Source organism: Ceratotherium simum, chromosome 7, assembly GCF_057802395.1.
Source record: "Ceratotherium simum simum isolate JZ-2026a chromosome 7, ASM5780239v1, whole genome shotgun sequence".
In the NCBI taxonomy this organism is placed as follows: Eukaryota; Metazoa; Chordata; class Mammalia; order Perissodactyla; family Rhinocerotidae; genus Ceratotherium; species Ceratotherium simum.
The window spans coordinates 20,843,471-20,865,434 of NC_141906.1; the positions used below are offsets into that span (position 1 = coordinate 20,843,471).

Genomic DNA, 21,964 nt, shown 5'->3' on the forward strand with positions numbered 1-21,964 from the left:
TTTGCTCAGAACGTTCCCAGGGCCTGGTGAGGTTTTCTCAGAGCACAGCCTGTCTCCTGATCAGCAGATGCAGAACTGTACAGAGATCTGCTCTGTCCTACTCAGGAATCAAGCCAAACACTCCGCAGGTCTGGCTCCCTGAATTTTGCACCTTTGAGGAAGCCTGTCTCCTTAGTTCTAGCCTGATTTCATGCACAGACCAAACCCAAGATCTTTGTCTCGGTCTCCTGGTCCATGAGAAACAGGTCCTTGCTACTAGGCCTTAAATTTCCTTACCCTGGCCTGGCCAAAATACCTCTAGCCTAATGCTCCTGAGTATCCAAGGTTTGGGTTTTGAGGGCTCCACTCATTCTGGCTTTCACTTCAGGTTTGTTGGACTCCACTTATTCCTTTCCTCTTCCTTCCACCTCAGACTCTGGGATCCTCTTTGCTTTTTCTGTCTTCCCTGGATCATCAGGGCACGGGGCACTCTTCACTTCTTCTCTCTTCACCCGCCCATGAACATTTTCCCATTTCACTCTGGTCAGGTAGCATATATCAGCATATCAGAAGAGCCTTAATTCGTTCAAGAGCTGTACATTGAGCTAGATGAGTACTCAGTGTCAATAAGAGCAACAACTTCTCTATTAAAAATCAAATTGTGAAACCACTTGCCGGAAAAGTTAGTTCCTTCCTCAGCTATCTGATTCAGTTGTTTCAAGATCTACTACTGTTAAACTAGTCTGCCTAATCTGGAACTATTGAAGCACTCAAATAGTCCAAGATTTAGTTCACAAATCTATTTACCTCTATCCTTGTCTCCTTATCTGTCTCCTGCAGCCAGAGTGAAGGCCTTCAATGTTTTTCCAAGACCTAACTCCCAAGTCATTGCTCCCTTCTCCTCTGCACACTTACATGGTGGTCAGTCTTTGACAGTTTTTTAACTATTGGAACAAAAACCTGCAACCAGAAGTGAGCTGGCAAAGCTTTGCAGCAGCAACAAAAACAGTTGTCGCAAACCCCATGCATTATGTTCTCTACGAGATCGTAAGTCCACACAGGTATCTAGTCAGAGTTCTTGATCCAGCAAGCTTAGTTGCATGGTTTTCTTTGGAAAGTTTTAGTTTTCCTACATTATAGCAGTAAGCAGATTTGGAGCAGGGAGTCAGGACCTCTATAATGGCAGCTAACAACAAGGGAGAAGACAAGGAACATCACCTGGACAAGTGCCACGGCGTGAGGTCATTCAGTGAAAGGACAAGCTAAGCCCTGCGTTCTTACAAGTTCCCTAAAGTATCACTGAACTACAGCCCATTCCAGCAACAGAGGTTCAGCAGAGTTCCTTTATGTCACTAAGAAGTGGTCTCATTAGGATCCAGGTACTCTGTTTAATATGACAGGGTACTGTGTGAAGTGTTTTAGAAGTACTCCCCTTCAAAATAATATTTTAAAGCCAATTACATTTTTTTATTGAAAGAAGTATGTTTCAGATGTCTGGAAAATTAATTTCTGTGGAACACCCGCCTATCTGCTCTACTTTATCCCCAGCAATATTATGTTGCTGTAAGAACCTGAAATTTATATTAAACTCAGGGCATGTGCACTAAGTGTCTGTTTATTGACTTCTCAATCACGTCTTACTAGGACACTAGTTTTCTAGCTAATGGCACAAAATCAAGACCAGCCAGCAGATTTTTAAGGCTGGGCCCAGATTCCTAGTCTTGGGCCTATATGGTCTTGGGAAATCTGGGTAATCACTCTGTGTCTCAATTTCCCTTCCTGTTAAAGTAAGAGAACAATGTTTTCTCTGAATTTTGACAACACTATATGACAATCATTAGAATAATAATGTAAGCACTTTGAACTCCAGAAAAAGCTCTGGGCACTGAGGATGGGGAGAGTGAAGACAGCAGGTAACAGAGTACAGATCAAACAGGAGACAGGTTAGATGGGTGAAGGATTGCATAGGTGACTAGTAGAATAGGTTGAAAGTCAGAAAATTCAGGGAGATAGCAGGACAGGCAAGTTGAGGAGGCAGGTGGTTCAAACAGGTAGATTATATAGGTTCCAGGTGAGGTGATTCAGACAGTGCACGGGGTTAGGCAGGTGGCAAACAGAGATAAGGAGGCAGAGATAAAGAGATAAGAAACAAGAAGAGGAAAGGGACAGGGACAGGAACATACAGTTGGGAAGAAGAAGAGAAAATTAGGGGCAAGTGAGGAGACGTTAGGTCAGGGAGGTGCGAGGGGGCTCTTTGGGCTCAGGGCAGTCTCCCCTCATACTCCAGAGGTGACCTGAGCTGATTATCAGAGTGATGTCTATGACATTTTTGACTTCTCTTCCTCACTGAACTAGAAAATATTTTATTTTCACTTGCAAATCTTAAAATACATATTTTCCCTCATGAAACTGAAGGTTTTGTATATGAAGATGAAGTCAAGGTGTCTGTTTCATAGCTGACATCTTGGAAGTGTTGGTGATTGCCCTATACAGACATTACAGCTGGCCATATACTTTCACCTTCTCTCATTTGATCTCTGAACCATCCTGGTGCTAGAGAGGGAAGGCAGCATCATCTCCATTGACAGATGAGCTCCTCCTGTGTGTGAGGCAGCGTATGTCAGACATGGCCACATTCCCAAGCCCTTCTCCAACCCTAGCATGCTCTCAAGAAGTCCTTTCCTTCCTTCCAGGCCCTAGAGACCCAGCCTGCTTTCCTGGCCCTGAAAGTTGGCCCTCCACTTGCCCCGCACTCATCTTATAGCACTGGTAGCAGAGTAGAATGGGGGTTCTCAACTCCTCTCCTTCTTCCTATACATGAAATAAGTTCCTTTCATTTTAATGCTTTGTAGCTCTTCACTCCGGAGAGCCAGATGAAGTATCAAAAATAACTAACACACGGCATACCTAGGTTCCAGAAATGCCACTGTGTTTGTGTAGCCTGTAGAAATGCGGCTGGGGCTGCCTTCCTCATTGCACTTTCTCCGAGTCCCTTCTCAGAATTCTCCCATGGAGATTTCCCAGGTTCTTCACCCCATCTCCTGATAGCCTTGGCCTCCTTGAGATTGGTTGTAGATGTGGACATGAAAGAGACCAGTCTAGTTTGCAGTATTTTAGGACATGTTACTGACCTCGTACTGTCTGCTTGGTGTAATGGGAGCAGGTCCAGCAGGCTCAGCTCAAAATATAGTGCAACAGAGTTTCCACAATTCTTCCATGGCCCCGTCTGCATGCCCTCCTTTCCTCTGTCATTACATTAACTCACATTTCATGAGATGCAATAAGTAATCAGAACAGGGAAGATGATATCCTACAAATGTGATCTCTACTCCTGACCTGGAAAGTTTTGTCTTTGGGAATTTAATCTTGTGCATATCTTGTGACATATAGCACCTGACCATTATTACTTAGAATGGTCCTAGATGGATTTTGGTGCTCTTAATGCTTGGCATGAAGGGTCTCACTGAGAGCCATCTATGTCATCGGTAGATGAGATGAACACCAGAACTGCATTCAATATACATGTCAAATAGGGAAAAAGTGAAAGAATCCAGCTCAAAGGATTACCCTGTCATATATTACAAAAGGGAATGCAGTGATCATTAGATATTCTTGTCCGTAGGTAAGAAAATATGGAATATTAGAAAGCTATTGTAGTACATAACCAGGACAAGGTGATGCCAAGGGATGCAGGCCAGGGCGTGTTTGAGATAGCCCTTGGTTTCTGCCTCAGTCCCTTAAGCTTGGCTCATGCCTAGTTTTTTTTTTTTTTTTTTTGTGAGGAAGATCAGCCCTGAGCTAACATCCATGCCAATCCTCCTCTCTTTGCTGAGGAAGACCGGCCCTAAGCTAACATCTATTGCCAATCCTCCTCCTTTTTTCCCCCCCTTTTTCTCCCCAAAGCCCCAGTAGATAGTTGTATGTCGTAGTTGCACATGCTTCTAGTTGCTGTATGTGGGACGCTGCCTCAGCATGGCCGGACAAGCAGTGCATCGGTGCGCGCCCAGGATCCGAACTCGGGCCGCCAGTAGCGGAGCGAGCACACTTAAGTGCTTAGCCATGGGGCCAGCCCCTCCATGCCTAATTTATCCAATTTGATTTGAGCATTCCCCCCATCCGTCCTCTCCTCAACCTTTATCTTGGGACTTACACTATAGAGCAAACTGAAGCCTTTTTATTGAAGACTGTTGCACTACCAAGGAACATATAAAAAGCAAGCTTTTCTTTGGAGAGATAAAGCCTATTTAGCTCATCTGCTTTTAAAATTGAGAATTAAGAATAGAAAATATAAGCTTTCCTAAAGCGGTTAAACAAATAATAAGAGAAAAGGGTTGGAAGAGAAAAGAAAGAAATGAGAAGGAAAAAAAGAGGAGAGGAAGAAAGAGAAGGTCAAGAGAGAGAAAGAGCAGGTGAGAAAGAGAAAGAGATTGAAGAACAGAGTATGGAGGGTGTAAGCACAGAGGCAGACAGGCTGGAATTAAGAGTATAGCTTTGCTGCCGGAAATCTGGATTCCCAATCTACGAAAATCCTACATCAAATATTATATTTAGTGGTGAAATATTGAAAGGATCTCCCTGAGATTAAGAATGAGACTAGGATGGCTACTGTCTAACTACTTCTATTCAACCTCCTACTGGAGATCTTAGCTAGTGGAGTAAGGCAGGAAAAACAAATGTAAGGAAAGGAAGAAGTAAAACTTACTATTCACAGTGACATGATTTGTGTGCATGGAAAATCTCAAGGTGACTTTAGCAAGGTCTCTGGTTACAAGGTTAATATAGAAAAATCAATTGTATTTCTATATATGAGCACAAAGAGAAATGGAAATTTATAGAATTCTGCTTTCAATAACAAAAAAAACTTCAGATGTCTTTCTGAGCCTCATTTTCCTCAAGTGTAAAATTAGGGCCACAACAACAATAACAACAATAACAATAATAGCAGCAGCAGCTAGGGTCTATCGAATATCTGTAATATGCCAGACAGTGTTCTGAATGTTTACATTGGTTATTTCTTAACCTTCATGACAGCCCTTTCATGTTTTTTGTGAGGGTTAAATGAGGTAATTTATATAAAACACTTAGTAAATTGCATTGCGTATAATAAATTCTCAATGAATTTTAGCTATATAAAAACAACCAGGGCCGGCCTGGTGGCTTAGCGGTTAAGTGCACGCGCTCCGCTGCTGGCGGCCCGGGTTCGGATCCCGGGCGTGCACCGACGCACCGCTTCTCCGGCCATGCTGGGGCCGCGTTCCACATGCAGCAACTGGAGGGATGTGCAGCTATGACATGCAACTATCTGCTGTGGCTTTGGGGGAAAAAATAAATAAATAAAATCTTAAAAACAACCATTATTTTAGAGACGCATAGACTCAGTGGTTAGTAGAACTAAGCTGCTTTTCACTTGGTGTAAGATTTGTAGAATAAACCGTATGCATTGTTGTTGTTTTAAAGAAATTTTAAGTAGCTTATTAATTCATTTATTCAGCCAGGCACTGCTCTTGGGTCTAGGAATGCAGTGGGTATGCAAAATAGACGAAATCCATGCGCTAATGGAGTTTACAATTTAGTAGGGGAAACAAACATTAATCAGATGGTATCATGGATTGTGCTATTAGAATATGAGCTGAGTTTAGAAGGATAGGTGGAATGGGGAGAGGTAGGAGAATATTCCATGCAGAGGAAGCAGTCTTTCTGAAGTGGGTAAGGGTTGTGGGTAGAGGGAGAGCTCAGCATGTTTCAGGAAGTGACTGGAAAAAATGGGTGGTTGGAGCTCAGAGAATGAGGAGAGGGTTGTTGTATGAACTATGGCTGCAAAGCAAGACAGGGGACAGGTCATCAAAGCTTTGGGAGGCTTGGTAAGCATTTTCCCAGTTATCCTAAGAACAGTGGCGTGCAGGAGGGTTTTATGCAAAGGAATGATGTGGTCAGATTAGGATTTTGAAAATATTTCTCCCCTGAGGAGGCTACTACTGTAGTCAGGGAAAATATGGAAGTGTAACTCAGGCTAGGGCACCAGTAATAGAGATAGGAATTAGTGGGAATATTCAAGAGATGTTTAAGGTAGAATTGATGAGGTTTGGTATCAGCTTGGGTGAGGGAGGAGGGATGCCCCACTGAGGCCTCCCTCCTAGGATCTGACTTGAAGAGCTGGGTGACTAGGAGTGACATCCACTAGAGGTGAGGATAGTCTTTTCTTCACTGTTAAATAGCTTTACTAAGTCTATATTGAAACTTCAGAGTGTATTTGAAAAGGATATATTTTCCTGTGGAAATTTGAATGTCTTACTCACGGGGAAAGGAATGACAGGTGTAAGATGCGGATTTTGGAAGCTTAGAGATGTTTACTCCTTGTTTCCCCTTTGACTTTCAAAAGATGTCAAGTTGTTATATCTATAGTCTTAAAAAAAAGGCAGGGATAATCAAATTTATAAATTCCTGAAGATCACATTTAGAATCCGTCTCCTACCCTCTCCCCTCCATCAAATCTGTTTCTCCAATCTGAAAAAATGAATGGATTCAGTACAGAAACCTGTATGACTTCAACTTATTTTTATCAACATTTTAAGTCTTTTCTCCCTAGGTCACCAAACAGTTAGACATGAGAAAAGAATTCTTGGGGTTGGAACATTATTGCCTCATCCAATGATTGTCCAGACTGGGTCAAATTAAGATTTAGCTGCTCTGACGTTCTCTGCCTCTGGTTTAGAATGTATTTGGTGGGTATTGTAGGGCTAGAAAAGACCTTCACATCTCTTGGTCAAAGCCTTCATCTGATGCTGGTGGTGCTGGAGTAGATCTGAGCAAGCCTGTGAGAAGGCCCTGGAGTTGACCCAGGTTCCCCAGGACTGACTGGGGCTCCCCAAGCCTTGGCATTATCTCAAAGAAGGTCTGAGGCGGATCAGAGTTTGAGCCTTCTGAACTTCTTCCCATTTTTATGTAGCAGAAATTATCCTGTAGACCCCCCAGAAGGGAAGAGAAGCCACTTCTCTTTAGTCAGAGGGGAATGTGAAATTGGGGGTAGTCTGACCCTTTGCTTAGGTACTGGACAGGGAGTGAAGGATGTGGCTGATGGTGTGTGTGTGTGTACCACCCTCAGGTCAGGTGGTAGACTGTCTCTCACACTTACACACGCACACCAGCATCCTCAGCCTGTGCCTGTCTCTGTGTCACAGCCTACCAGCCTTCTTGGTGTAGAGGAATGGGAGCAGGACTTGCTGTGCTGTCTGGTTCCCTGCAACTACTGGACTCTGAGGCCAGAGTGAAATCTGAGCATGGGAGCTCTCGTGGGCTGCATCTTTCCTCTCCCTCCCACCATTCCCAGCCAACAGCCTGACTCTGCCCTGTCTGCTCCTGCAGCACTCCACTTCGGTGAGCATCATGGGCTTTTCCAACACTCTGGAGATGGAGCTGTCATCTACCAGGCTGGCGAGGACCGTAGAGCCACAAATCCAGAGCGTGAGCAGCCTGACATCTGGCCACCCCCGGGCAGTACCAAGCCTGCTGAGTGGCCCCCCCACAACTGTGTCCAGCCTGACAAGCAGTCAAAACCAGGCTATGCCCAGCCTGACAGCCAGTCACCTGCAGACCATGCCCAGCCTTGTGCGTGGCACACCCCACTCCGTGTCCAACCTGATGAGTGATTCCTCCCAGGCCATCACAAGCCTAGCAAGTGATCACTCTCAGGCTGGGCCCTTCCTGATGTCTGGTCCCACCCAGGCTATGCCGAGTCTCGCAACTTGTCCTCTGCAGAGCATGCCTCCGGCTTCTGACATGCAGCCGGAAACTGGATCCAGCTGCAGTCCTGGCTCTGGCCGAGCTGCAGGAAGCCTGTGCCCTGGGGATGGGGCTGACCCCTCCCTGGTGAATACCCTGTGTAAGGTAAGTCCTGGGGAAATGCCACTCAACTTCCTCTGCTCATCACTGGGCAAAAGGGTGGCCTCTGAAGGACTTATCCTGGCCCTAGCTTAACAGCTCTGTGACTGCTAACACAGACATTTCTTTGATTTCTTTGATTTTTGTTGGCCTTTCACCTTTGAAAGATGGAAAGTGAGGATTCTGCCCGCTTCACTGACTCTCTGGGACAAGGCTCCATAGCCCCTGGTCTGGATGCTTCCAAGGACTTGGCTATCCCCTCAGAACTGGAGGAGCCAATTAACCTCTCTGTGAGAAAACCTCCATTGGTCCCAGTGGTCAACACATCCACGGCTCTGCAGCAGTACTGGAACCCAAAAGGTGAGACTTGAGTAAGCAGCTGCCTTTCATGCTGGCCACAGACTTGAGCAGATGGGCTCAGCACTTCCAGGTGAGAGAGGTCAGCAGGCAGGCTCTAAGCCTGAGGGAGCAGTGTTTCTCTCTCAGGCTACACTCACTTCTCCCCTCCAGAACTGCCTTACCGATACCTGCTGTATTTCCCTCACTGTGGCCATGGCTGATCCAGGCATGGCCAGGATTTAGCCTCCTTGTAATATTCCCCATGTAAAAAGTTCTGGGAGTCTGGGTTATAGGTAGGAGGTAACAGGAAGAACTCACCCGAGAAGAGCTAGCCTCGGCAAAATATTTTAGGGAAAAGAGCATGTCTGACTTGGGAGTCAGATAGATCTAAGTTAGGAAACCAGCTCTGTCTCTCTGTTTGATCCTTGGCAAGATACTAGTCTTTCTGAGCTAGTTTCTTTCTCTGTAAATAGAGCTAATCATAGCTGCTTCACAGGCTCCTGGGACAGATAACTACAGTGAAATCATTCGATGACTTACTCTGCAGCAACAAGAATGCGCCTTGCACTGGCAGTAACATGGGTCGGTGTTGTGCCTCATAGTAAAGGGAATTTGGACCGGTGGAGACTGGCTCTGATCCTCTTCTCAGCTACCTCCACCCCTTCTCAAATGGGGCTGGGCTAAGGTTTCTGTCTTCTGGAAGCTGAGGGCTAGTTGGGAAGTTAGACAGCAACTGCCAAGGGAGCATTTGGGAGTTTTTCAGTTCAGTGTAGACTTTTTCAGTTTAGTTCTGTGTAAACCCAGCGCACAAACTGAGTTTAGTTTGGAATGATGGTTCTATTTCCTATATATTTAATAAATGAAAATGAAACAGTTTTTCTCCTTTTTTCCTCATACTGACTGAAAGACCAACTGAATGATCATTGGTCCTTATTAACTGCACAATAATGTAACCCTGAATTTTAAGCAGTTAAATATTTGGGACAGTGCCCAAGACAGTGTCTGGTGCTGAGTGGGTGCTCAGGAAATGTTAGTTTCCTCCTCTATCCCCACACTGCCTCCTGCCCGTCTACACAGCCTGCACCACTCTGGGTAGGGCTCCCGGGAGCCTCTTGCCCATGGAGTGTGAGCTGGATTCTCAGGCAGTGCCAGAATCCCAGCACTTGGCTGAAAAGGCAGAGGCTGGACAGAGTGCCTCCTGAGGGCAGGTAACACCAGTGTATGTGGAACAAATGATTTCTGAGCTCATTTCCAAGGTGAGAAGCTGGCCCCTCAGCGCCTGACCCAACACTCACCCGTGGGCAGCCTCTGAGTGTCATCTGTGTTTATCTTTTTAAAAGAAGGTGACCTTCTTCCCCTCCTAGGAAGGAGAGCCACAGTAGGATTGTTACTACCATGAATGATTACAGTGTGGGTAACAATCATGTGACAGGTGTGTGGCTAAAGGTATGAGTAACAGATATGAGTGGGAGGTGTGGGTGACAGGGTATGTTGTCATAAATGTATGTCACAAGTATTTATTTGTCTTTTGCCTTAGAGTGTGAGAATTTTAAACAAGGAGCCCTAGAGCTGGATACAAAAGAGAACCAGAGCATCAGGTAACAGACTCTTGGCCCGACCTCCCTCTCCCACCCCCAACTTCATGTCCTGGGAGGTTGGCGCAGGAAGTAAGCATCCTCGATGACTTAACCAGAAGCACACGTTTACCTGCAACTGTTTTCTTCAACCCCTGGACCCTCAGGTGGGGTCTGTGTGGTTGGGCATCTGGGATGATTGGGGGAGGATGTCCTGGCTCCTGCACTGGGGCATGCACTCTGTGTGCAGTCCTGTCTCTTGAGGGACCCCCCTTCTATAACTAAAGGGCTACCCAGAGGCTGACAGGGCTTGGCCAGGCAGAGCTGGACAGGAGGCCAGAATATGGCCCTGTAGAGGGTTGGACTGAGGAGATCTTGAGCAGCAGCAATTCAGTTGTGGGATCATGGATGAGCCTGACTTAGAGGCTGGGCCAGAGGAGGATCCCATCAAGACCCAGGGGTGTCTCTCTTGCCATACACCCTTCATCAGTCAGCCCAAGATTCCCTACGTGCGCCTGGAGCGACTCAAGATCTGTGCTGCCTCTTCGGGAGAGATGCCTGTGTTCAAGCTGAAGCCACAGAAGAATGATCAGGATGGGAGCTTCCTGCTGATCATTGAGTGTGGCACTGAGTCCTCCAGCATGTCCATTAAGGTACCACTTTGCTCTGCCTTGACCTTGAACCTTGGCCCAGCCTAGGAGCCTCTCTTTTCTCTCTGCTACTGCCAGAATTCTGGCTCTGGCCTTGTCCTGAGTCTCTGAGTGGGGCTGTAGCTTGGCCAGACTTTGTCTCATAGGCAAGGGGCCTGTGAGATGCACATTAAGAGTGAGCCGTCCCAGCATTCATGAGGCTTAGCTGGCTTGGGGTCCTAGAATAAGTGGGTGCCCAGGGCTTGTTAGGCCCACTCCTCCCTCACTCAACAAGTTGTTGGTGCTATGCTCTGACGGCTCAGACTCACTGCTTCCCCAAGGTCAGCCCGGACAACCTGCCTGATGCCATCCAGGCCCCAAGTCTCGGGGGAAGAAAGGTCACTGTCACTTCTCTGGCTGGGCAGCGGCCCCCAGAGGTGGAGGGTGCATCTCCTGAAGAACACAGACTCATTCCTCGAACCCCTGGAGCCAAGAAGGGGCCCCCAGTACCCATAGAGAATGAGGACTTCTGTGCTGTGTGCCTCAATGGGGGAGAGCTGCTGTGCTGTGACCGCTGCCCCAAAGTGTACCACCTTTCTTGCCACCTGCCAGCCTTGCTCAGCTTCCCAGGGTGAGTCATGCCAATCCAGGGCCATCACCTGGATAACAGGGTGATCCCCTAGGGATGATTATTCTAGGCCAGGCCCACAGAGATCCCTCGGATGGGCTTCCTCCCCTCTCTGGAGGAAGGGGGATACAATACTTGCAGGCCTGTGAGTTAGTGGCTCTACAGCTGTCTGCCTTCTGACCACAGACGGGTAGATGTTTGAAATTTGGGTGGCTTCCCTTCCTCCTCTGTTCCCACCTTCCTCCTGGACACAGATTTGTCCCCATACTACCCTCCCAGCCCCTTGCCAACTCTAATTTTTCTGGATTCTGAGTTACTGAATGTTTTCTAGCTTGTGGCTAGGAAGCCATTCCTACAGGACAGGGCTAGGGACTCAGTTTCCCTTGCCACCATCCCCCATGCCTGTCTTGGGGCAGAGGGACAGGGGAGGGGGCTGTGTGTGTGGGCAATGTGATTAGGTCTGACTTAGCCTCACCTGCCTCCGCAGGGGAGATTGGGCATGTACCTTGTGCCGCAGCCTGACCCAGCCCGAGATCGAGTACGATTGCGAGAATGCGCGCTATAACCAGCCTGGAGTGCGGGCCCCTCCGGGCCTGAGCATATATGACCAGAAGGTAGGGAGGGGTCTCCGGGAACAAGTTTCCCCGCCTGGGACAGCCTCCCTGTACCTACAGGGGCTGAGGCCTTTCCCAGGGGATGAGAGCCTCTCTGGGTACCTCTCTTTTGGTCTGTGCCTAACAGCTTGGCCTATGGGGCTTTGCTCTGATTTTCTTTCTGCCAGCTGTTTTCCTCTGGCCTGGGAGTCTGAACTGTGCCTTAGTATGGGGGCTCGTACCCTGTGGGACAGAGTTATCAGGATCGCTATCTTTAGTTCTTATTGAGGTGAGGCCAGAACAGGATAACACTTGCCCATTCTGATGTCTGCAGAAGTGTGAGAAGCTGGTGCTGTCCTTGTGCTGCAATAGCCTCAGCCTGCCCTTCCATGAGCCCGTCAGCCCGCTGGTAAGGAAGGCCTCGCTGTTTCTGCCTGCCCCTGTGCTTCCTGCTCACAGTGCCTAGGCCTGGGGGCAGGTCACGGTGGTGGGCTCAGAGCCTGGCCACCGGAGGTATGATTAATTTGTGGATGGTCTAGAGGACTCGGGGGGCCATGGCCACCACAGCGCCAACCCTCCCCGCCCCCCTAAACTGCTGCATCAGACTTGACTTGGCAAGTGAAGCATTCCTCTTTTTCCCTTTCTCTCTGTCTTTTTCCTCCATACTTCTTTTCTTGCTGCCTTTCTCTTTCTTATGTTCTTTCACTTCTGTTCCAACTCACTCTCCATCTCTCCTTCCTTCTTATCTATATCTCCACTTCTTCTCTCTTCCTGCTTTGCTTCCCTTCTCTCCTCCCCCTGAGGCCCGGCATTACTACCAGATTATCAAGAGGCCTATGGACCTGTCGATCATCCGGAGGAAGCTGCAAAAGAAGGACCCAGCTCACTACACCACCCCAGAGGAGGTGGTGTCAGATGTGCGCCTCATGTTCTGGAACTGTGCTAAGTTCAATTATGTATGTCTTGCCTGTCTTCCCTCTCCCCTATTTCCCAGTGACCCCAAGACTGTCATGGCTGGATGAGGGTGTCAGGTTTGGTCCTGGGCTGCTATGAGGACCTGGGAGCAGACCTTCTGGGGCCTACCGTAGTGAGTGTTTTAAAAGCTCTCTCCCACACTTGGGCCTCAGCATGGACTCAGGAGGAAGATGGGGAGTGCTAGTGATTGGCCATCTGTGGGGACCTGTCAGGGTCACTTCTGCTTTAGGAGCTGATACTAAACTGGTTATCCTGAGTCCTGAGGAGAGAACATTAAGTTCCAACATTCGGGAGACCCAGCCAGGCTTTGAGCTGTCTGTATAGCTCTTGAGGGACCTGGAAGAGATGGGCTGGTGGAAAAGGGCCAGACCATCACTGCTCTCCTCGCTTTCAGCCCGACTCAGAGGTTGCCGAGGCTGGCCGCTGCCTGGAAGTGTTCTTTGAGGGCTGGTTGAAGGAGATCTACCCGGAGAAACGGTTTGCCCAGCCAAGGCAGGAGGACTCAGACTCGGAGGAGATGTCTAGCGAGAGTGGGTGTCCCACTCCCCAGGGCTTCCCGTGGCCCCCCTACGTGCAGGAGGGCATCCAACCCAAGAGGCGGCGGCGACATATGGTAAAGAGTTGCTGCCAGCTGGCAGGCAGGTGGGTGGGAGGGTGAGTGGGCAGGCAGGGGGCACCCGAGCAGCATGCACAGAGCAACCTAAAGTGAAGCTGCTCAGGTGGCACAAGAGAAAGTGCTGACAATGAACCCTCACTTCCAACCCCTTAGCCTATCAGGAAGACAGGGCAGTGGGGGCTCGTCAGCTCCAGTTACCACTGAGGCTCAAAACTCAGAGAGGTCAAGGTCACCTAGCAAATTAGCAGCAGAAGCAGCGTGAGAAACCAGGCCTCCTGACTCCCAGCTCAGTGCTGGTTATTCTACGCTGTGATCCCATAAGAAGAGAGGTACCTGAGCTCAGTGCCTGATCTCAACTTGGGTCTGGGAGAAAGGAAGGGATCTTTTCAGCCCCTTGGTATAGAGCAGGAAGGGGAGGTGTTGCTTGCAGCAAAGAGAGCTCCTCTGACTTTTTGGCTGGTCCCACCTGGGCAGACCTGGAACATCAATTCAATGCTATTTAATTCCACGAAAGTGTATTGCCTGCCCACTGTGTACCGGGGTCTGACCAGCCATCCCCAGTTGTTTATGACACTTAGCACACAACGCTTAGTGGCTTTAGTGAGTTTTACTGTTTTATTCCTGGGGTAAAATAAAACACTTTGAGGAATCCCAATCTGGACACTGAGCCTTTCATGTTAATAAATCCTACATTTGGCCGCTCTAATTCCATATATCTTTTCTCTTTCAGGAGAATGAAAGAGCAAAGAGAATGTCGTTCCGCCTGGCCAACAGCGTCTCCCAAGTGTGAGAACGGGAAGGAGGCTGAGCACTCTGGCAGCTGTGTCCCGTCCTCTTGACCACTCCTCCCCACCTTTCAGCTCATCCTCTTCAGATTGTGGACGTGAGATGAGTCTTGTCAAGCTGTGTAGTGCTCTTCTTTGCCATTTGCATCTTACAGCATTTATTTGGAAGCCATAGTGCATCCACTTCAGAGAAGATTTCAGTAATAAACAGCGAAGAGGGAAGTATGCCCTATTACCAGAATAATCAGATGTGTAGGGTCCACTTGACAAGACCAAGCCTAGTCAGGCTCAGGAGGACCTAAATTCCTTGGTGAATTTTTTCTGCCGAGGAAAGCAGACTTTTCTCACCTTCCAGTGTACAGGGCTCAGGAATAATGTATATATTTGAATTCCTCCTGGGCCCAAAAGAAGGGAGAGAGGTTCTGACATATGGCAGGCCTGTGATCCCTGGCCTAGCACAGCCAAAGACTGTCACTGTTTGCCTTTGCTTGGCCTGCTGGGACAGAGGCACCTGCCCTGGGCAGGGTAAGGGAGGCTTCTAGAGGCCATAGGTCTCGATTGGTGCCTATTCGGGTTCTAACGGTTTTCAGGGTATTTGTTCTTCATGCCCCCTTTCCTGTGTTGACTTAGGTGGCCACTGTGAAAGTGCTCTGGATGGTATGGCATTCTTGACTGGGCTGGGTGGCTGTGCAAAAGACCACTTACTCAAATTTCACTTGCAGGCCTAAGAAGATATCAACTTCAGAGCCTACCCTCTGTGCCACTTACTTTGGGCTAACAGCTTTTCTTTGGTGTCAGAACCTACCTTCCTAGAAGTGATTGTTGGTGGCCATCCCTTCATTATCTCCATTCAGAGATCTGGATCCTGACTTCTTCTTGGAAAGACTATGAGGCACAGAGTTTCTGGGCAAGGAGAATGACCCACAACCAGCTCACTCTGCTGGGCCTCTCCTCCTGCTTAGAGATCCTAGTTCTCAACCTCTCCATGTTCACAGAGCCAAAGATCAGAAGTGAGTCCTCTGACTGGCCTGCCCCCAGGCTGTCCACAGCCCAGAAAAGGTCAAGACTCTACTGGTAGCCCTTTTTTCTTGGAGGTTGGAGAAGGCCAGTGGGACTGACAGGAGCCAGCCCTAAGTGTTCGTAGGGGAAGTTCTATCTAGTGTGGAGAAGGGGAAAACTGAGAGGCGAGAAGTCAGTGTCCTTCGGTGACCTTGAAGCAACTTCAGGACTTTACTTTCCTAGAACGCAGCGAGAAGTGTTCTGGAAGCCGTGGGAACAGGAGCAGTGCTCCAGGCCGCATCTTGAATGGATCTTCATGGTCCAAGCAGGTGTTTGGGAGGAAGAGGTGGAGGCAGATGCTGAGGGTCAGGCCACCTCACCAGCAAAGGCTTGCTTGAGAAGGAACCTCTTGCTGATATTGTGGGGGAGCTGCATTCCTGGCGTTTCAGTGGCCTGACCTGGAGACTCAGCTCTCCCTGGTCCTATCATGGTTTGGCTAATTTCAAGGGAGTCTTAGGTCATGGCTTTATTTTTGCTACAACATGCAGTTTAAGGAAGTTCTTGTTTGTAGGGCCTTTGTTAATGGGAACATTTTGATCAGAGAAAACATTTCTTCTCTCCATGTGAGTTGATGGTACTGCTCATTTCCTTCTCCACTGAGGCTGGGAGATCATCTTCCTTCAAAGCAAACTGTGCCCACTGACATGCCATTCTTTCACCAGCACTTGCCAAGCTCTCCTAAGCAGGTGGGCTTCCATAATTCCTGTTTTCTAGTTTGTGGTAACTAAGTCTTTAATACTCCAGTAGCCAGGCAATCTTTGAACTTAGCCCTCTGCTCTTTGGGCCTCACATGTCTTTCTGGTTTGGGCTCTGGCCACTTCCCTTTCAATTTTTGAATCTTTTTCTCTGTTTAGTTGGCTTGGCAAGGTTCCCTCTATAATTACCTCACTAATTCCTGCTCTTGGTCATCTTTCTTTCTTGTGGCCCACATTCCCACCTCCCCTGAGTGAGCTTCATGGTGCTTTGTGTTGAGCAGCCAGGTGAGGGCTGTGACAGGCTCAAATCTGATTGACATTCTTCCCCAGGACCAGTTAGAGACAGCAAATATGAAGCAGAAAGGCCTGGTTAAATGCTTGGGTTCCCTTCTATCAATGAAGCTTCCAGCTTGGGTGTAGCCTGCTGAGCCAGAGGACCTTATTGGTGTAGTAATGTGTCACATATTCCCTTCCCATCACAGAGACCCAGCATGCTGTGAGGCTCCCTTTAGGCACCTGAGCAGGGAGGGGTGGGAGGTAGAGTATTCTTTCCTCCAAAGGTGTGAGGCCCTGGCCCACCACACTGTCCCTACACTGGTTACCTCACAGCACTGCCCTCTCCATGGCTTTTCCTGTGTACTTAGCACCAATGTTTTGAGTCAAGGTTATGTTTTGTTTTGGTTTTGCATGCAGAAAATGGATCATGACTATTTAGAAATTTTTTTGAAAACTACCAGCTGAGTGGCTGACTTCGGTGGCTCTTTGCAAACATTTGAGCTGATCCTGCTTTTGATTTAGTCCTATAGTGACCACATTTTGAAGTCAGTCAAGCCCTTTGGCCCTTGACAAAGTCAGGAAATGGAAATACAATGAGTTCTGGATTCTGTGATGCAGAATGCAGTCCTGAGGAGAAATTGGGCTTCTTGGGTGTGCTGAGAAACGAGAGTGGAGTGACTTCAGTTGATGATGCAAAGGGGATTTTAGTGTAAAACTTGGTGCAGGATGAACTTGCAGAGCTCTCTGCCAGAACATGGGTAGATTGGTCCTGCCTGACTTCTAGCAATTGCCAACTACACATCTTCTGTAGGTACCCTCTCTCTAGTGGCAGCCACCAGACTGTCTATAGGCTCTGCTCCATGCAGGCACTGCCATCAACCCCAGTGGACTCTGGCTCCCTGTACCCATTTCTGGTGGCCCATCTTTGTCTTGCTCCTAAGACCTAGGCCCCTCCTTATATCCTCCTGGACTCCGCTCCCTCTCTCACTCCATAGTATCACCTATAGTCTTCTCTTCTGAATTCCTGCACTGAGATTTTACTCCGTCTGGATCACCACCGGCTGTGTTTCCTCTCCTCCCACTCCCTCACTCCTATTTATTTAAATTGCCTGCTCCTTTAGCCCAGTTCCATGACCTCAGCTCTCTCTCGGTTCTCCCAACCTTTCAGCCTTCTCCTGGACTTCTTCCTCTCCCCAGCCTGAACCCATGGCCCATCACACACTGACTTCAGCATCCTGAACTTTCTCATCCCCTTCAACTTTTGTTGAAACTGTCAACCATTCTCCATTTTCTGCATCAACCTATTTTCTGCTTCCTCTTCCTAGGCTGCTAACCATGGCAAATTCATAGTTGACAGCCTCAGTTGGGCTCTCAGTATTGATTGATATATCTTTGACTTGTTATTTCTCTGCTTTCCGTCCGTTCCCTTCGCCTTTGCTCTCAGCAAATGACTGACCCCAGTGCCCACTTCACATAAGAGAAGACCTAAAGCAAGAACTTCCCTGCCCACTTGCTCCTCTCCCTGTCCCATCTCTCTGTGTCTGTATCCCTCCTTAGCTCCTTCACTCTGGCTTCTATTTGGTGCTCTATTTCTTGATTCCTGCTGTATATCCTCCAAGACTCTTCTGTGTCCCTATCCCACTGCTCCTACTTTCCAGGGTCTTCACCCTCCCTCTCCATTGGTTACCTCCGCATAGCCTACAAACAAAGTTCTCCCCAAGATTAAAACAAAATTCATTAGAGTCTGTTGCCCCTTATACTTTTTCCTTGTCAGTCAAGTTTCTTTAAAAAAATAATCTTTTTCATTGATTCTTCTCAGTCACTCTTCAACCCTCTATAGTTTTTCATAAGTCACCAGTGACCACCCAGTTGCCAAATGAAATGAATACCTTTCAGTCTTCAACTGTCTTGAACTCTCTATAGCATTTCAACATCATCTACCAATTCCTCTTTGAAACACCCTCCTCGCTTGGCTTTTATGACCCCACAAGTCTCTGGGTTATCCTCTTACCTCTCAGCCACAGAAGCTGAGCCTTCCTTGAAACCTTGACAGGGGGATACATCTGTAGCTTCCTGTGGTCTCTCCTTTTCAGGAGTTTAGTAGGCAGGAGGAAGCACAGCCACCCCTGCTTCTGATCCTCTATTTCTGCCTGTTTTCTTTGAGTCCATTTCTTCTCCTGGACTCAGTTCTCCTCATGCCAAGCATGTTTTTGAGCTCTGCTGGGAGGACAGCATTTGTGAGTCCGTCTCTCTGACTCTCCCAGTGCAGCATGGAGACAGATTTTAGCCATGTTTGCTAAGAGGCCCATCTAAATCAGCCCAAGAGTGTGGATTGAGTCTTACCAAGAAGTATTTTGGCAAATGGATTACCAGGCTGATGGGTAGCTCATCACCATGATCTCCATGCCAGTTAAAGCCAGCCACAGTTGGTGAGGAGCTTGGGATCATGGCAAAACACGTTTCCATGCATGGTTCAGTGCTGCTAGCCAGGAGGAGAATCCTGGCAGGGGTGGATGTTGGCCACTGATAACATTCCGATGGAGGCAAACTGGGAAGCACTGTGATTCATCACTTGCTTGGGGCTCAGCTGGGGTCAGCCTGGCCCCCTTTAGCCTGGTCTTTCCCATCTGTACTGATCATCACCACCTCTGTTCCTAGAGCTGGAGGCAGATGTTGGTTGTTTTCTTGGAGGTAGGGAGGTATAGTAGAAAGATATCTGATTTGAGAGGCTGAACACCTAAATTTTGGCTCTGCCATTATGAACTGTGTGACCTTGGGTACCGTTTCCCCATCTATAAAGTTGGAGGGAGTGTTGAAAGCAGTGATCTCTCAGAGGCTCTCCAGCTTTAAAGATGGTAATGGTGATTCTAACTCTAAAGCTCAGGCCACATAGGGAACAAGGGAATGCTGAGGGTAGGACACAGCTGGGGAGTCTTGGCCAAGGCAGAGCAACAGGATTCTCAGGCCACAATGAGCTGCTTTGAGGAAAGTCTGCAGTAGCTGGTGCTGCTTCTTGAGCCATATGCCCATTCCTCAAGCTGCACCCCTTTCATGGATATCTAGGGTGAGTTCCTCCTAGGCCTTTTCTAGAAGCGACCATTGGATCCAAAGTGATTGAGGGCATGAGGGAGAAATATTTAAGGAGAAGAATCACTTATCTTAAAAGGACCTACACATTCAAGAACAAATTAAAAAATAGCACTTTCCTTTACCAATAATTGTGTCCTGGAGTGTTTTTTCAGTGAAGATGGTTGAGCCTACTTCATGGTCTTCTTGCCCCTGGACTCCAACATCATTAAGAACACAAGGTGAGGAAAAATAGACTGGGAAGCCTTCTCTCCAGGGAAGAACTCAGCTCTCTGCTTCTTATTGCACAAACACAGCCTGTTCTTCAAAATACAGGCAGCAAGTCTGAGGCAGGGATGGGGAAAAAGCATCTTATAAATGCCTACCACTTCTAGGCACTAAGCACTTCAAGGATGTCCTTTCTATAGTGATATTCCCCAGTCACCCAGCCTTAGCTCTCTTCACTGACCTCTCTGCACCAGTGGTTTCTAGCCACTTAAGGGTCAAGGACATTGTAATGAATATTTGTCATTCATTTTGACTGTATAGAATCTGAACCCCTTTCCTATTTTGGGGAAATTCCCCACCTCAGGTTGGGAGGTAGAGCTCACTCCTCACTACAGAAGCTAAATATATTAAAATTGTGATTTCCCAGCATCCCTTGCAGCCAGGGTACAGTTCTAGTGGTAGTAACTAGAAAAAAAAGCCAGGACCACAGAGACTCCTCTGGTGGCAGTGTTGGTTGCAGCGAGGTGGGGTTTCCATGGCAGCAGTAGCAGCAGAACAAGTAGAAGCACCTGGTGCTTGATGACAGTGACGGTTTCTTCAGTAGACTAATTAGCTCTTAGCTTAATTCTCTGGCCTTCCCAACAATTCTACGAACTACCTAAAAAAATTTTTAATAAACTCGTCTTCTGCTTAAATTAGCCAGAATTGGCTGCTTTTACTTGCAACTAAGCACCCTAACTGATGCAGAAATCTCAGAGAATCTGATAAAGTCATGGACCCACTTTCCGAGCTCCAGACTCACATGTCCTGGGCTCTATTGGACACCTCCACTTGGGTGTCTTGATGTCACCTGACACAGTAGCCATCCCTCCCGCCCTTAACATACTCTGTCTTCATATTCCCTATCTGAGAAGCCAGGGATGTGGGAAGGAAGCCAGGGCATGTGGTGTCAGAGAAACCAAGGCAGTTTGGGTTTCAAGGAAGGATGATCAACACTTTTAATGCTTAAGATAAGACCTGGAAATCTTCTCTGAACCCCCACCCCTTCCCAGAGTGGCCCAGGTACCTGAAACCTTTCCTGTGCCTGCTCTGAGCTTTCTGTGTTTTGTCCTTACTAATCTTATTAGTACTTTCCTTCTCTATGTCCCAGGGACATACACCTCTCTGCTTCCCACTCCTCAGGTTCCATGGCAAGCTGCCAGAGCAAGCCCACTCCCTAGAGCAAGCCCACTCCCTAGAGCAAGCCCTGCTTTGGAGGCAGGTTTGCAGCAGACCTCCTCTTCCTACAGAGTATCCAGGGCCCGATAAAAATAAGTCCTAAAAAAATTAATAGAAAAAACGGCAAAACCTAAATAAATATAGAATTAAATGTCTATAAACTATATCATTTTGTTAAACCCATTAGTTGTTAACTTTATAACAATTTCATAAAAATTTTATTACACTTGAAAACAATTTGTAAGTTCAAGTTTGTCACTTCACCAGAAATTCTACACAAGATGATTGCTGAGAAACCCGAGCCAATTGTAAATTAAATGAATTACTCCTAAACAAATAATTTAAAAAGCAAAATTATAAAAACAATTTCAAAATTTTGCAATAAAAACTAGATTTACTACAGATTGTAGGTGCATTTTTTTTGTGTGAGATCAGCCCTGTGCTAACATCTGCCAATCCTCCTGTTTTTTTTTTTTTTTTTTTTTTTGCTGAAGAAGACTGGCCCTGGGCTAACATCCATGCCCATCTTCCTCCACTTTATATGGGATGCCACTACAGCATGGCTTGCGAAGCAGTGCGTTGGTGCACGCCTGGGATCCGAACCGGCGAATCCCGGGCCGCTGCAGTGGAGCGCACGCGCTTAACCGCTTGCGCCACTGGCCGGCCCCTGTAGGTGCATTTTAATGTTTGATGTGTGTTGTAGGGCCTCCTACAATAAGAATGCCTAGACTCTGGGAAGAACCCTCATCCATGGGCCCTGGAGCTATGGGGGTGAGAACCTTGTCCTGTAGACATCAACCCCTGAAGGCCTTGTACAGGATATGGTTTGGAAACTGAGAGGGTGTAACCAGCTCCTAGAGGCCACTTTCCAACCTTGGCAGAGACTGCTAATTGTTCCTAGTATCCATTTTCTCCTTAATTTTAGTAATAACGCCTTCCTCACCTCCCCAGCCTCCTCTACAGCTGGATGTTGTTACGAATAAGTTCTAGCCAATTGACTATGAGTAGCAGTGATGTATACAACTTCCAGGACACAGGTTTTAATTGAAATTGCCTGTCCTCTACTCCCTCTCTCTCTCCCCTTCCTCCAAGACAGGAACACAGATAAGCTACTGGTCATCCACCTCAGTCCTGCACATGAAGGGGACATCCTAGAGAATGATGAAACCAGAAGTTAGAAAGGCCTAGGTTCTTTGATAATTTCACAGAGCAGAGCCATCTACCTACTTGAACTGTTGGCTTACCTCTTAGACTATTATCTGAGAAAGAGATACATTTCTGTTTTTTTTTTTTGAGGAAGTTTAGCTCTGAGCCAATATCCACTGACAATCCTCCTTCTTTTGCTGAGGAAGATTGGCCCTGGGCCAACATCTGTGCCCATCTGCCTCTACTTTATATGGGACACTGCCACAGCATGGCTTGACAA

The 21,964-nt window shown here is 47.6% G+C and overlaps 1 protein-coding gene across 1 annotated transcript in view; it reads left to right on the forward strand.

Moving 5' to 3' along the window:
- Positions 1 to 21,096, forward strand: part of TRIM66 (tripartite motif containing 66) — a 59,798-nt gene extending 38,702 nt beyond the window's left edge. Inside the window, exons 13-22 of the mRNA XM_087433254.1 lie at positions 7,342 to 7,863; positions 8,025 to 8,217; positions 9,734 to 9,794; positions 10,249 to 10,423; positions 10,741 to 11,030; positions 11,515 to 11,641; positions 11,955 to 12,029; positions 12,424 to 12,576; positions 12,990 to 13,208; positions 13,942 to 21,096. Of these exons, the coding sequence (XP_087289380.1) occupies positions 7,342 to 7,863; positions 8,025 to 8,217; positions 9,734 to 9,794; positions 10,249 to 10,423; positions 10,741 to 11,030; positions 11,515 to 11,641; positions 11,955 to 12,029; positions 12,424 to 12,576; positions 12,990 to 13,208; positions 13,942 to 14,001 (1,875 nt within the window). The 3' untranslated portion in view covers positions 14,002 to 21,096. The remainder of the gene's footprint in view (positions 1 to 7,341; positions 7,864 to 8,024; positions 8,218 to 9,733; positions 9,795 to 10,248; positions 10,424 to 10,740; positions 11,031 to 11,514; positions 11,642 to 11,954; positions 12,030 to 12,423; positions 12,577 to 12,989; positions 13,209 to 13,941) is intronic.
- Positions 21,097 to 21,964: the final 868 nt, after the last annotated feature.